The following is a 15,713-nucleotide window of genomic DNA, read 5'->3' as shown; positions in this document are numbered from 1 at the left end:
ATGAAGACCGATAATATATCCTCGGCGACAGCAGTTAGTCGTTCATTGACGAACAATCTCAGTGTCTCAATGTCAGCCATTGTCATTTGTCTTTCTATGAAGTAGTTAAACAAAGTCGAGGCACTAGATGGTACAGCTTTTGGGGAGCCATAAAATTCTCTGCCGCAAACATAAACAATGCGAACACTTCCGGGTTAACGACGTTCCGCGCACGTCACATGAAAGTAGTCGTGACGGTGATCATTTTATGCTTATCGCCACCTGCTGGGGAAGGTCTGTGCAGCTCCATCTGAATGCATGGCTGTCTGTCAAACTCGCCGCGCTGCGCTCTGATGGAAAAGTCCTACCTCAGCCACTGTAGTCAGTGTTGCCAAATTGTGTGAGAGAAATAAGCAGCCAGGTCTACGAAAACAAGCCCAAAAGAAGCGAGCAATTAAAATCTATAATTCATCAGCTATTAGAAAATAGCCGATCTACAAGCTCACAATGCGTCTCGTTGTGAGCTTCTATATATGCTATTTTAAAAAAAAATCTTGGAGAAAAAGATTGGTACGGGACTGCACTGGGTCCCTGGCACAAAACATGTTCAGATGGTGGTTATTATGGGGACAATAATACATACATATTCATTTGCGGGTCCTTGACATGAAAATGTTTGAGAACCACTGGTTTAAACGACATTTAGGAAACAAGCAAAAATACTGCAGAAACAACCCCAAAAACCGAAACCCGGCCGCAACTACCAATATTAACTTTACAGAAAAAGAAGCCCGAAATCGCTTATAATAAGCGGACATGGCAACACCGACTGTAGTCTGTTAAAAACTCTATGGTAAAAACAGACGGTGCCATCGCCAGCATGACCCATGACATTTCAGAAGCTTGTATTACGTTACCACATATGCCCTTATATTAACCCAGTAGGTCAGACCGTGTAGTATATATTAAACAACACAGTGGGAGCAGGCTATAAACGTATTGTGGTTACAAAATGTTATTCAGATTTGGAGTCATTCTCACTGCTGATTGTTCGGACCTCGAGGTGTTTGTTCTGGGTTCTCGTCCTGAGATGGGTCAGTGGGACCCAAACAGATCGATCCAGATGAAAGCGACACAGGTTGTCTTGTCTAAACACGAGCCCTGTCTCTGGACGGGCGACGTGCAGCTGGCAGAGCCCTGCAAAGAAAGTCTGAATCTGTGGTTTAAGTTCATCAAGAGAGTGAATGGCAGTTACGTCTGGGAAGGTAGAATATGGTGTCTTCTTGTCGTGCATGACAGTTAGCCTTGGATCAAGACTATCATAGATGTATTTTACCGAGTCTGACTTTTACTTTCGTGTCTATGATAGTCTTGGGCTTCACCCCCCAATTGTAACTGGACATCCGCGCGGAAAGCCCGTACTTCTCTGTACATGTACAAAAAAAATCATATAAAGTGCTGGCCCTTTAGCCCCGGATGTTAACTCAACATTCGGAACCAGTGTCCACTGTATTAGTCAGTATATTTCAATAGATATGTGTTTTAATCCCGTCTGTGTCGGATTCTGTCGGAAGTTCCCTGTATTCCTCAATGAGCGCATCCGGTGAACGCCGGTATTACACTCAATGTAAACAGGGAAACGAGGGGGGGGGGGGGGAAATGGCGCTCAGGCACAGACGCGACTAAAACACATTTATTGAACAATACAGACTAATACAGAGCACAAAGATTCCGAATGCTGAGTTAATATTTGGGGCAACCGGGTAAGCACCTTATATTTTGCATTTGTACATGTTCGGAGAAATACAGGATTTACTGGTGAAAGTCCAGGACGCTCTGGGGGGGTGCAGCCCAAGACTATCGTAGATATACAAATGTCAAAATCGATATTATACATCTACAATAGTCTTGGTCCAGGCTACATGACAGTAATGTTTTTCGCCTGTAGGCCCGCATACCTCCAGCAAAGGGGCCATGTATACTGTACAGAATACTTGGATATCTTTTATATATTCCCACCAAACATCTCACGTAACGAAAAACAAAAGATGTTCTACTAGAAAAGCATGGGTTGTTATTGTAATGCTCCATTCTAACCTCTTGGTGGCGGTAAAGACACACCCCAAATTGCATAGCTACTTTCTTCAGATTTGATTTGATATGATTTATTTAGCACAAAATGTAAAAAGAATACAAAAAACAGTATACAAAATATAAAAAGAAAAGTGCCAGGAGGAGGCAAGAAGCCCAAAGGGCTTATACGAGGCCTCTACATATGTATAACAACATTAAAAACATTAATAGAACAAGATTTGTAATTATTTGACGTGTGATAATTAATTTATGAATGGAATCAATGGATACTTGCTTGGATAAAGAATGCATGACACACATGCTCTAAGGTGCCATACCAGAATATAGATAGACATCCTCTTACAAATTCTCCTTTTATTTTGACAAAAGATAACGTTTTTTTAACCCTGGTATTCCATCCTAACAAGTCATTGTGTTATATAGGAATCCGAATGAAATGTCTTACAATGTGAAATTGTCTATTGTGTTACGTTGTCCTGTTATCTCCTTCATACGACATTTGGCAATGGTCACTAAAGGTCATTGTCTTTGTTATCACCAGGCAACGGCCCACATCATGACAGATGTTGTATGTATGACCAGAGAAATGTTGTGGATGGAGTGTACTGCCACCCGATCGGTCACTGGATAGAGGAGACGGGCCACACGGATGAGATGAAGCACACCACTGACTTTTACTTTGGTGTGGCTGGTCAGCAGGCGATGCATTTCTCCAGGTAACTAATTTGGCATGATGGTGTCAGGAATATAATTATGCACTAACTACCCTAAACAAGTTCAATGTCAGATCATCTTATTGATGGGGGATTCGTCAGAGTTCAAGCTGAAGCATCCTATTAGTTTTGTTTGAAATAAAACATTGCATAAGGAAGTGGAAGAGATGGTGAATGAGAAAGAACAGACTGAAGCAACTTTGTCCTTTTGAACAACCATGCTAACAAGGTTATGCCAGGTGTGTGTGTGTGTGTGTGTGTGTGTGTGTGTGCGCAGTACTACCAGGCAGCAAGTGTCTTTACGTCTTCAGTACTTTGCTAATCAGACATGATCTACAGCAGTGGTTCTCAAACTTTCTCATGTCAAGGACCCCCAAATTAATATGTATTTGCCCGCGGATCCCCATCTGAATAGATTTTGTGCCGTAAGAGAAGATGTAAATTCTTTCAATAGTATTTAAAATCTTTCACAATTTTGCTAGATTTGTACCTTTTTTGTTGTTAAATTCGCAGATCTACAAGCTCATATAACGCATCGCATTGTAGATATAGATATATGATATAAGAATAACAAGGGTTAAAGCGGTTAAACTGATTTTTATGATATGTTTATTAATTTTGCTGGGGACCCCCTGGAACCCACCCAAAAATCCCAGTGAGGTCCCCAGACCCCACTTTGAGAACTACTGCTCTACAGCACATGCATCAAATCAATGTTTTTCTGTTAATGATTTCCTCTCAGTAATATTGTGGTTTCCAGGCTGAATCAGCTCTCTTCATCACCTCTCCTTTACATACTGTATTCTCATACGTTCTGTTTTCTCCTCACTTCTGGAGTGTCCTGAAACAGGAGAAACGGGGACCCCCAGGGGTCCTTGAGGGGATTCCAGGGGGTCCCCTGCGAAATGTGTTAATAGCATCAACATCTATTTGAACCACTTTAACCCTATACTATCTGTCACGATGCGACGCGTTGTGAGCTTGTAGATTGGCTATTTAAAATATATATATATATATTCTTTTAACATTTTAACAACACAAATCTTGTATGGGAAATATATGTTTAGATGGGAGTCCGCTGCCAAATTCAAATACAAAATACTTTTGCACAACATATACAGTAGTGTACTTAACTGACAGAGATCGATGCATCATCGCTCTCCAAGGGAGTACATTATATATACGTGTTGTTTGTATTTGTAAACATCTATCTAATTTAAACATCTATCAAACATCAAACATCTATCTAATTTAATAATGCTCAAAATTAACGAGGTCCCATGAGGACAATGTTTTTCTGTGCCAAAGTGGTACATCTCCTTATATCACTGAAGGAGCCTGCTTTGTCATATTTTTCTCCTCATCTCTTCCATGAGTTTTATGTTCTATGCAACTTATGTTTTTCAATGGCCTGATAACTTTTATCTTTTCGTATTTAATTACTGATAACCTTTCTCTTTCAGTAGTTGATTAGAGAAAACCATTCTTCCCTCTTTCAATGTCATAGTTATGACTTGATTATTTTTATGGAATTTCTGCCTTGTTTAGTTTAGGACAGTGAAGAGAGACAAGTGAGTGAAGGCAAAAAGCAGACACATTATAAGCTACATCACGTGCATAATGCAGGGCATTGACAGCTCTTAAGGCTCACCACTTTTAGTGGTGAGCCAAAGTAAGATTTGTTTGTGACTGACCCACCACTTGTGTCCAGTAAACAATATGAGCTCCAGGTTCACATAAACAGAGTGTTATGGTCCAGGATTTCTCTCATGGAAGCTCTTTCTGTGATTGCTACCAATAAGGCATAACCTCATATCTAAAGACGGCGGTAACAAGAAGAACTGGACCATAGTGGGAACCACAAATGCGAATAGTTTAACCGTATGTCGTAGAAACAATATCCCCCTCCGCAGCTTTGCAGGCCCTGACGGCTGCAACCCACGACTTACACAGCCCTGGGTAGACCACCTGGCCTGGCGAAGATATGTGCGCCCCCCTTCTAGTTGTGTATGTAAATTACCTTTTCTGAAGCACTTCTCAATTAATCAATAATTAAAGAGACATCCATTTTGAGGTCCCTTCAAAAGTTAAGCCATTAGCAGTTGTACTGCATAACCTATCTCAACCTTTGTGTTTGTGGATCTTTGCAATGGGTAGAAGGAAAGTGAGTCAGAATTGGGTTTTATCGAGGGCACTTAGGCTCTAATTTAATGCATCGCGGGTTCGAGTCCCGCTCCCGACGATCTTTGCTGCATGTCTCTGTCCATCTCCACTTAGACTATCAATAAAGGCAGAAAAGCCCCAAAAACAATCTTTAAAAAGAAAAGTGGGGTTTGTCCTCTGGGTCACCACTCATAGATAGCTCATTTTGTTAGCCTGTGCCAAATTCATTAGACGAATGAGATATTAAAAGTGCTAAAAGACTGTAAAGAAATGTGTCTAAGAGGGATGGAAAACCTAGTCAAGGAGATTGATTGTACACTGTGTGACACTGTGCATATGACACAGCTCTCATATTCATCCTCCTCCGCATTGGGTTTTATGTCCTCTCCTCACACACAGAGAAATAGACAGACGTTTGGCTCAGGTTCATAACAACTCAATGAGGTTTGGCTAAATGACATCACTGCTTTCAGACTGAACGCTCCATTCTACTATTGACATAGAGCTCGACAGAGAATTATTCTACTATATGAGCCTTCGGCTCCATATATGATGGCCAAATGCGCAGAGCACAAATTGGGTGAAGCGGAGAATGCAAGCACAACACAGTCAATTAACCCACAGTTGCCCTCCTTGCTTAAAGCCCACAGCACTGTGTTATGGTGTACCAGACACAGAAGAAATTAGTTGGAATACCCTTAAGGCAGAGAGCACTCGTCTTGCATAAAAATGAGCATGGTAACCTGGTGCTATCAGGTTTTAATTGGTGTCTGAAGACCTTACAAGCTTTATGTCAACGACCTGTGTTCAGTTGGAGGCACCATGCCCTTGTATCTCTCCTATTAATAGCTTTTTAAATTAGACTCCCTGATCTTATGACAGTGTCGCCCCAAGTATCATACACTCTCAGATTTGTGTGTATATTTCAAAGAGAATTTAATTAACTTACAGGTGCTTTTTCCCATAATGCTTAAAATCAGAGGGGAGATCTCGAGGCCATCCATCCATATAGCAGTTTTATGATATACAATAGGATAGAAGTCATACATTAGTAGCTTTGATTTAAATGGTACATTATTGTATGTCTTCATGAGGCTTTTCCTTTGTAACTTCACTTTATTATTGTTATTTTGTTGCACAGTATTTTTGCGGTCCTCACACTATTGTATTTTGCGGCATGTACCTGTATGATGTGAGGCATAGAAACCATGGAAGTCCATTTTTTAATGGTTTGCTATAAGGCCAATTGAAGCTCAGATAATTTTTTGCGATTGTAATCAGCATGGTTAAGGGATTGAGATTGTAACAACGGAACTAATGTCTAATTTACAAAGGTTGCAGCTAATTACACAATCTGTGCTGACAACACCCCCCCCCCAACATGTGGCACTCAGACACCGCACCACACCACACCACACCACACCACACCACACCACACCACACACCACACACATTTCGCACTCAAAGGACCACCATGGCCCGGATGGTTGGCGTAACTGTCTGGGCACCTAGGCTGGTAATCCAGCTTGACAGTGTGTCGCGGGTTCGATTCCCGATCCCGATGACCATTGCTGTGTGTCACCCCCCATCTCTCTCCCCATTTCCTGTCAGTCTACTCTTCCTATCAATAACGGCACAAAAAGCCCCAAAGGACCACCATGAAAATAAGCTCTCAAGCTTTATTGTATTTTATCCATTTGACATATACTGTACGATATGCTAACGCATATCACATTTTGTCAATCAAGATATCAATCAATCAATCAATCAATCTTTCACTCACTCTCCAACAAGATGCTGCCAACTTATACATTCAGAGTAATTTCCATGCAAAACAAGCAGCCATCAAATAGATGGGTGGGAGCATGGGAGAGAGAGGGAAAGAGCCTGATTCACCCACACACTAACCCGGCTAATGCCGGGTACCAGAACCAGGAGACGCTGATCTATACAGTGCGTTGTCAGCGCAATAACCCCGATAACAGATGTCAATCTGATTAACTGCACCTTTTGATAAGCTGGTTTTCTGCCTGTATAATATACTGTACTGCAAATGCTTAAAAGTACACAGCATTGCTTGTCTACCGATCTATTCTAACAAAAATGCACTCCTCAGTTATTCACTTTTTATCTGATAGTTTACCGCTATTTTTAGGAGATGAAAACAGTGTGCGAGTGGTGGAGTCAGGTTATTGAATGCAGAGCGGTCACCAAAAAATAAACAGACTGGGGAGAAAGGGTAGATTCTAGGCCAGTCATTTCCCCCCACAGTGATATGTACTGTATAGCAGACCAGAATTCCACAGTACTAAAGTACTATCTTTGCCAAGCCACCTTCAACACTGAGCTGTCAAACAAATTCACTTTATGCAGCCTGGATGGTGTCCGGACAGTCCGGTGGTATACTCTATATATATATTTGAAATGGATTAGCCTTGTTTGCAGTTCCCTTGAAAAAAAATCCCCTTTCCTAAGAGTTCTTTCCCATTCTGCTTCTGTTAATTATACACTTGAGTTTCTTATGTCAATTTAAGGGAGTATAAATTGGAATCTGAGGCCACAAGGATATTAGCGTAGCATTTAATTGATGGATTGTGGAATATAGTATGTGGTAGTGCTATGCATAGTTTATAATGCATAATAATGTGTTTTATATAGTGTATAATATCAAAGTTGGGATTTTGAGTAGGGAATGTGAGTCTGAAAAGGTGGGTTTTGAGTGTGGTTTTAAACGTGGTGAGGGTGGGGGCAGCTCTGATGTGAGCTGGGAGTGAGTTCCACAGTGAGGGGGCGGCCACGAGAAGGCCCTGTCACCCCACGTTCGCTTGTTTGTCTTGTGGGTGTCCAGGAGGTTGGCATCACCCGACCTGAGGGAGCGGGAGGGGACGTGGCGTTTGAAGAGTTCAGAGAGGTAGCGGGGGGCCTGGTTTTTGAGGGCTTTATAGGTAGTGAGTAGTATTTTGAAGTCAACTCTGTGCTTGACTGGGAGCCAGTGGAGGTCACGGAGGACAGGAGTGATGTGGTCCATGGATCGGGTTCTGGTGAGCAGGCGGGCGGCAGAATTTTGTACGTACTGTTGTTTCTTGAGAACCTTGGTGGTGACGCCGTATAATAGGCTATTGCAGTAGTCGAGTCTGGAAGTAATGAAGGCATGAATGAGCAGCAGTGTGTGATAGGCTGGGACGAAGGCGGGCAATGTTGCGAAGATGAAAGAAGGCAGTTTTAGTGATCTGGTTGACATGGGACTGGAAGGAGAGGGTGGGGTCCAGGATGACTGAGATACCTTTATGAAACCAACACTTCCAGAGGAAGCATGATTTATCTATACAGAGCCTGGGATTCAGGCAGACCATTGACGATACAGTAAGTGAATTTGGGACAAAATAGCATGTGATTCTGTGGGGCTAATTTGACTGTGATATACAGTAGTTCATGGGTGTAAGAAGGGTGCAAATGGCGTTTTAAAGATGACTCTCTCCAGGGGCAAAGACCACTGTGCCATATGCCTGTGAGTGAAAGTGTAATGGTAAAATAAAATAATAAGCTAGACACACCAAGGCCTCTCGTGACTACTGCAGTTTTTGAGGGTTCAATATGGGACGTTTGTTCTTCCATAAGAATTTATTACAAATTTGATCAAATTGTTTTAAGTAGTGTGGTGGCATTTGGACTTGGGGAGCCTACAGCAGATTGTTAAATTTCAGAGCAATTCATTTAATGACATTTGCCTTCATTTAATGACGTTTGCCTTGCCCCACATAGAGATATATATAATGGAGACTATCGCCGCTATACATTACAGCTTGCAGTCTGTCCAGTAGGGAGTGACAGTTTATTTTAATCAAATCAGACAATATGCCAAGATATTATCTAAGGCTTTTCTTAGGACAAGCAAAAATGCCTGAGGGATTTGGGACTATATGGTGTAAGATGAAGAGACTCACTTTGTCCAATTCAATTTAACCTGAAATGGATGAGAACTTTTCAATATTTTGTAGCAACTTCCTCCAACAGTACAGTATGCATGACAGAGAGGAGTGCACTTTGCACTGGTAATTTTGGTAAGTCCTAAGCAGAACACGGATAGTTGGAAGTTTCTCCCAAGGTTGCCCTGTTAAGAGGCAATCTTGCACTACCTACAATTCTTTTCTATTTGGATTGGTTAGAGAGTGTGAAACTTCTCCCTTAATCTACCTATTCTACAAACTACAATCACATTTCTGACACTTAGGTCAAAGGATTTAGGACAATGTTTTGCAATAATTGTCCCCGCCAGGCCGAAGGCGTGGCAGAGACTATGTTTTGCACCCTATCTGTCCGTCCGTTTGTGTGTGTGTCCGTCTGTCTGTGAACAGCTAATCTTCGGCACCGTTGGCCCGATGGCAGCGAAACTGTGCACACACACCCCCTGGGTGCTAGAGCAGCCCCAAAATGTTCACATCGGCCTGTAATAGCGCCACCAGGAGGCCGATCTTTGCAAAACAAATTATTTGATGTTACTCCTACAGATTTTATCCATCCATCACGCAAATCTCTATAGTCATGTGATCAAGTCGGATCTGTCCAATTTTTCATATTCCATCCTGATTGGCTAATATTGGCTTCCAAAGTTTGCAGGATTGGTCCGTTTTGAACAAAGTGTCCCAAATCATGAAGGCAGCGTGCGATTTCCCTGAAATCTTGCACGCACATTCCCACTAGGCAGAGGAAGAAATGCCACCCTTTTCACATTGGCCTGTTATAGCGCCACCAGCAGGTCGATTTTTGCAAAACACATTTTGGGGAAAAAATGCCTCAATGAAAGGCCTACGAAGAAATGGCACCCTTTTCACATTGGCCTATTATAGTGCCACCAGGAGGCCACAATAACCTACATGACCTGGCGGAGACCTGTGCTCTGAGGAGCACTTTTTCTAGTTGATTATACAGTTGTACTTGGTGAAAAGGCTCTGCTCTTGAGGATGCTCTCCAATGAATTCAAGAAGCTTGCAAGTGATCTCTACGGGAGCGCAACGAAACCATATCATCAAAGACATCATCCATTAATATTAAAACCATAGCAGAGAACCAGACATAATTAAGATTCAGCCTGAGCAGCATTCATGAACAAATATCAGTGGGAGGACTTTAGGGTGGTCGAGTTAACACAGCAGCAGTGGCTTTAATAATTAGCAGAGTAAGAGTGTGAGCTGTCATATTAAAAATGAGATGCTGGGACTAATGGGAAACTTCATTAGTGGTGTCTAAGGAGTTTTGAGTAATCTTAAGATGAGCTGTGGGTAACAGTGCTCCGAGTGCGTCTCACCGAGTGGCTCAGCAGCAGTTTTTTTAGGAACAACTCAGAGGTCTCCTGATCGTAGCCAACAGTCAATAAGCTCAGAGAGCTCTCTATGGTGTCACTCTGGGACAGTAGCAGTTCTTTCACATCGTTTCCTTTTATGTAATGTCCTCTGGCTGTGGGGGTTATGCATGCTAAAGCTGTAAGTGTATACAGCCTGCAGCAGACCAGAGTGACCACAGAGAAAGTGAGAGGGGGCTGAAGTCAATAAGATATAGTCTCTCAAGAGACAGACGCGTTGACTCTCGCCTCTCACAATTTTCTAATGCTTCCTCTTACCCGTCTAAATTTCAGAAGCCCTGAAAATGAGTTTTAAAATGGGCGGGACATTCGGTATTTTACCCACGTCCATTTCACCTGTGCAGTTTTCCGACTGTAAAACAAATGAATGAGTCAAAGCCTAGCCACCTAGCTGCTTAGCAGAAATGGAAATTCAAAAAGATATTTTTGATTCAACTCTTTCTGAACTTTGCAAAGTTAAGAAATGGGAAGCTGTCCTCTTGGAAACATGACGGCTTCCTTTTCTCAACTTTTACCGGGTGGACTTGCAGACCGTCTCTGCAGCATTCGAAGATTGTGGAAGAGATATGCTGGCTTGAGAGACTAATAAAATATAACTGCAGGCAAGCAATGAGGGAGGGAAGGAGACAGATGGATGCTGGCTTTTCTGATAATATTGTCCTCGCCATTCACAAGTATTTGATTCGTGAAAACAGGCCACCTTGCCCGTGGTCTGTGTGACAGCTCCATTTAGACCCCCTCCCCCCCCACACACACACAAACTAATCATTCATTGTTGTCTCCCTCCAGGGTGTTGCCACGCGTGTGGCTGGGTAGCTGTCCACGGCAGGTTGAACATGTCACGTTCAAATTGAAGCAGGAACTTGGCGTTACTGCAGTGATGAACTTTCAGACGGAGCGGGACGTGGTAAACAACTCTGAGGGCTGCAAGCGCGACGCTGGAGAGGCCATGACACCAGACACCATGATGTGCTTGTACAGGGACGCAGGCCTGGTGTATGTGTGGATGCCAACGCCAGATATGAGCACTGAGGGTGAGGAAAATTAGTGCATGCTTTGTCCTGTCAATGACAAGAGAGATGTGTTTGCTTAGACAAGGCCACTTACCAGAATGGTAAGCTCTGGTAAATACAATTGCAGATAAAAGTCCCCAAAGATCCACATTCATGGTTCTAAATAGTTGACTAACAAAATTATTTGAAAGAAAGCATGGGCTAGCAGATATTGGGAAAACATTGGGGCAATTACTGGGTCGAGTAGGGGCCCTGAGGTGGGATATTAACTGTGTCATTCACTTGCAAAGCTTTCTATGATCAAGTTGTTAAGGTCAAGTGGTTGTCGCTGTCCAGTTGGATCAAATTCAGGATTTTTTTTTTTACTTTTCACACAGGCTGTTAGCATAAAGTGGACCCAGATCTGCTATTCATACTATTTTAGAAAATGATAGACATTTAAAATGTATGTTATAAAGAATTTTGAAAGTTTTGTTAAAGTTTTGAACATTTTTGCCTATAATAACATAACAAACATAGTAACAAAATAGGGATGGCAGGTTGAAAAGTGGTTAAAGGTCTCCTCACGTTTCATGGTTCCTTGTCTCCATCTGCAGGTCGAATCAGAATGCTTCCTCAGGCTGTGTTTTTGCTAAACGGTCTCCTGGAGAATGGCCACACAGTCTACGTTCACTGCAATGCCGGGGTTGGAAGGTCAACCGCAGCTGTGTGTGGCCTGCTCATGTATGTCCTTGGCTGGAGCCTGAGGAAAGCGCAGTACTTTGTCACTGCGAGGAGGGCGGCGGTTTACATAGACGAGGAGGCTTTGGTTCAAGCCCAGACTGACTTCATCCAGAAATTTGGACAGCTGCGATCATCTCTCTCTCCAGAGATATGTTGAGTTGATGCTGAATTGTCACGTAATGCATGTTCTAGTGCTTCTGGAGAACAAATACACTACTTTGCACTTCGATCTGCAAACGCAATTTAGATCAGTGGCTTTCATAAGTGAGTTGATTTCCAGATATCCAGAGACAGTTCTGCTAGCTGACAGCAAGCATATACTATGTAGGCAATTAATCCTACTGTGTTAGCTCTTAGCTATGGGAAATACTCTCTGCCATTTAGCATGTAGTCTATGGTCATTAATTGTACAACAGGGGCCTGTTGAGAACAATATAGCCGTAAATCTAAGAGCGTGTCTGCAGGCATTAAAAAGGACCTTTTGTTTCAGCCTTGTTTGTGTAAATCAATGAACATAGCTGACATTTTGAAAAGGCAACTTGCATTGATGTTGTGCTGATTCAAAGGGTGAACATTAATGAATGAGAGGGATGATCAGACTGAGTAAATGTAACTGTTCTCACAGTTCAAGGTGCAGGCCGGGTTGGCAGACAAAGGAATTCTATACAATTTTTCCACCTGCTTCTTTTTAGCACCCAGGTCTTCTTCAAAAAGATTATTCATCCGTCACCAATGCTTCTGCACCATGTCAGAGAAATGTGCCTAAGCATTGTGCGGCAAAACGTAATTTCCTTCCAAACAAATACATTCTTAAAACCAAAACGCAGACTGCTGTGTCTCCCTCTTTCTGTCAGAGCAGATATTCTGCCTCGGGGATAGAGAAGAACTAAACTCCGCCAAGCTACCAGGGCGTGATAGCGGTTCATCTTTATTCATCCTGGAGAGGATTTTTCTGCCTATCCGCTAAGCCAGTGGTTTTCAAGCTGGCACAACATGCACACATTGCAACCCGCTGTGAGCTTATGAATCTGCTACTTTCCCTATTTTTGGAAGATTTGTGAAAAAAAAATACATTAATTAAAATGTAATAATTTTACATGCCGGATGTCAGGTGGTTAAAATATATGTATTTTTAAGGGTAAAAAAATCAGCCTCTATTGGGAAATGACTGCACACAAAGTACAAAGGTCTCCACCAGGCCAACATATAGTACAAAAAAAAAAAAAAAAACGTTTATATATTGTAATACAAATCCAAATGTACACCTGGACAAAGGCATACCAGTGTGCCTCAGCACACCGTTTGGAACCACTGCTCTAAGCATTAAAAACAACATTGCTGATGGACACTTTTGATGCATACACAATGAGGCATTAGATTATGCAGCTTATTGGCAAATTCAGAATTTGGGATTTGTAGGACTTATTACTGAAGAAATATGCATAGAATACATTTTTAGATCTTTGCCCAGCGTAAGAGGATATTAATGTCAGTTGGAAAATAAAGAGAGATAAAGTTTCTTAGACTTCTAATTAACTATTCTTATTTCTGCTCATGAGCCCTATTAGAAAAGAGCACTTTATGAGTGCCTGCATTGGTTACTGACACAACTCGGGTGTCTGGTGAGACGGGTGGGCGGATTGAGCATGTGTGGGTGTTTTTAGAAAGATAATATCATGACACTTCACAAATATTGAATATCACTTTTTGTCCCTTTTGTGATTTTGGATCTGTACAGATACTAGGTAGGTAGGTACAGGTAGGTAGATAGATAGAGTATAAATACTGCAGCAGTTTATTAATAGCCTACTAGGCCTTCTACATTTATTTATATTTATAAAGCGCTGTTTTTGTTTTACTAGAGGTTCGTCACCATACGTCACACCACTGATTCGACCAATATGTCTGAGTCATAGTGTCGGGGGCTTTGTCAGACCCGTTGTACCCGTCTGTCTGTGTCCCTTTTGTGCCCTTATATGGAGATGTCTGGTTTTGTCTGCCTACCTGTGTTATGGTTATGTTGTTTGTGTATGATTTGGCCGTGGTTTGTTTATGGTTATGTCGTATCGTGGTCCGCCCTCCCGCCCGCCCATTAACCAATTTTAATATAGATAGGATATGCTGCTAAGAAGATACCCCAGAACAAGGATGCATTGGAAAGGCTGTTAGGCATGATGCTGCATTTGCATTATAACCTGAGCTTCAGCGATCAACGCACATACCCGCCACCTGGACTTATGCCTAAAAGGACTTACAAGAATAATACGAAGTGTTCGTCGTTTTAAAGGTTTGCATACATATCTAAATGTTGTTTGTCAAAGTGTGGTATTGAGTTTTTGGTGGTATTACTGTTGTATTACTGTGGTGGTATTACTATTGTATGACTGTTTCTTTAACTTTATGTAAGTATGGTATGGAAAAATATATTTCTTTAATCATAAATCCATGGCATTTGTTTTTTTTCACACCTCTCAATAATGTGCTTGTGTGCCAAACAGCCTCCAGCACAGCATGCCGCCATGTGCCAGCTATCATGGCACTCCCCTTGACGCGATGCTGCAGGCAGGAATCTGTCCTCCTGGTTGCCAGGCGATGGTGGAGCTCCAGCCCAGTGGCTTCAGCCCCACTGTACTCCAGAGGAACTGCTTCTGTTCCTCTCTCAGCGGTTCTACGACATTGACATGCTCCTCAACTGGTCCTCTCAGTGGAAGCACAGTTCACTGAGGAAGAAGAATGCTTGCTATGGTTACACTCAGAGACATTACGGGGCCATCATAGCGACAGCCTACTACATCTTGTGCATGAAGGGAGGATACAGGTATGTCGGCCAGTCGGAGTGGTTCCGTCCACTCGTCCAGGCAGATGGGGCAGACTCAACTGGGACTTTCTAAATCACACAGAAACAATCATGGAGGAAATAGACATATTAACTACAGGGGGATGGACAACCTGGCGGGACAGCCGTCTTTGCGTACTCTGTCACTGCGGGGGTGTCCAGAAGTGGCATGAGTTCCAGGGCAGCCTGGAGGAACTGGACATCTCTCATTGTCCACGCATCACCGTCCTCGGGCTGTCAGCTCTGAGCCATTTTAAACGGCTGCGGCGTCTGGACATTATCGTCCCTCCCCGGGCTCAGCAGGCCGTCCAGGCCTGGTCATCATCTTGTTGGAGGAGAGGTTGCCCCACTGCCTGATCACCGCTACGGGGTACGACCGCAGCCTGAGGCCAGAGAGAGGAGAGAGGGTGGGGGAGGAGGAGCAGAGGTAGGATAGAGGAGGAGAAAGACGGGGACAGCAGTGAGTAGTAGAGGGGAGTGGTCCGAGCCAATGAGGGAGCGTAAACAACGATCTGGTAACACCCTTTAATATGTTCATGAATTGAATACCTAGGACCCCAATTAGTAGGGGGTACTAAGCACAAAAAATGGCCAAATCGTTACGCGGCGGATAAAAGCATGAAATTTGATACAGATGTCCCTTGGGTCATCCTAAAACATCCTAGAAGGGGTGCCCAAAAAAATCTTAAACAGGAAGTGACTTATGGACAAAATTCAAAATGGCCACCTAAACTTTTGACCGTTGACTCAAAAGACACCAAAAGAATCTCCAAAAAGCATAAAATTTGGCACATATGTCCCTTGGGTCATCCTAAGACATCCTAGAAGGGGTG

General features: G+C 42.7%; 1 protein-coding gene and 1 pseudogene across 3 annotated transcripts in view; both read left to right on the top strand.

Moving 5' to 3' along the window:
- The window catches only part of epm2a (EPM2A glucan phosphatase, laforin), an 88,094-nt gene extending 75,188 nt beyond the window's left edge, over window positions 1–12,906 (top strand). The window contains exons 1-4 of one of the 2 annotated variants that reach the window (XM_080453045.1): window positions 972–1,244; window positions 2,615–2,789; window positions 11,098–11,342; window positions 11,918–12,906. In XM_080453045.1, the coding sequence (XP_080309171.1) occupies window positions 992–1,244; window positions 2,615–2,789; window positions 11,098–11,342; window positions 11,918–12,201 (957 nt within the window). In that variant the 5' untranslated portion in view covers window positions 972–991 and the 3' untranslated portion in view covers window positions 12,202–12,906. Of the gene's footprint in view, window positions 1–971; window positions 1,245–2,614; window positions 2,790–11,097; window positions 11,343–11,917 lie in introns of those variants that run through there. The other variant, XM_080453046.1, reaches the window with a different exon arrangement.
- A 784-nt stretch (window positions 12,907–13,690) lies between these two features.
- On the top strand, window positions 13,691–15,311 carry LOC308102913 (distal membrane-arm assembly complex protein 2-like; annotated as a pseudogene). The gene is made up of 2 exons: window positions 13,691–13,694; window positions 14,607–15,311. The product of its transcript is annotated as a distal membrane-arm assembly complex protein 2-like (transcript).
- The last annotated feature ends 402 nt before the right edge of the window (window positions 15,312–15,713 follow it).

The sequence above is a fragment of the Gymnoscopelus braueri genome (assembly GCF_963280865.1).
Source record: "Gymnoscopelus braueri genome assembly, chromosome: 16".
NCBI classification, from domain to species: domain Eukaryota; kingdom Metazoa; phylum Chordata; class Actinopteri; order Myctophiformes; family Myctophidae; genus Gymnoscopelus; species Gymnoscopelus braueri.
This window is presented reverse-complemented; position numbering and strand designations above follow the sequence as displayed.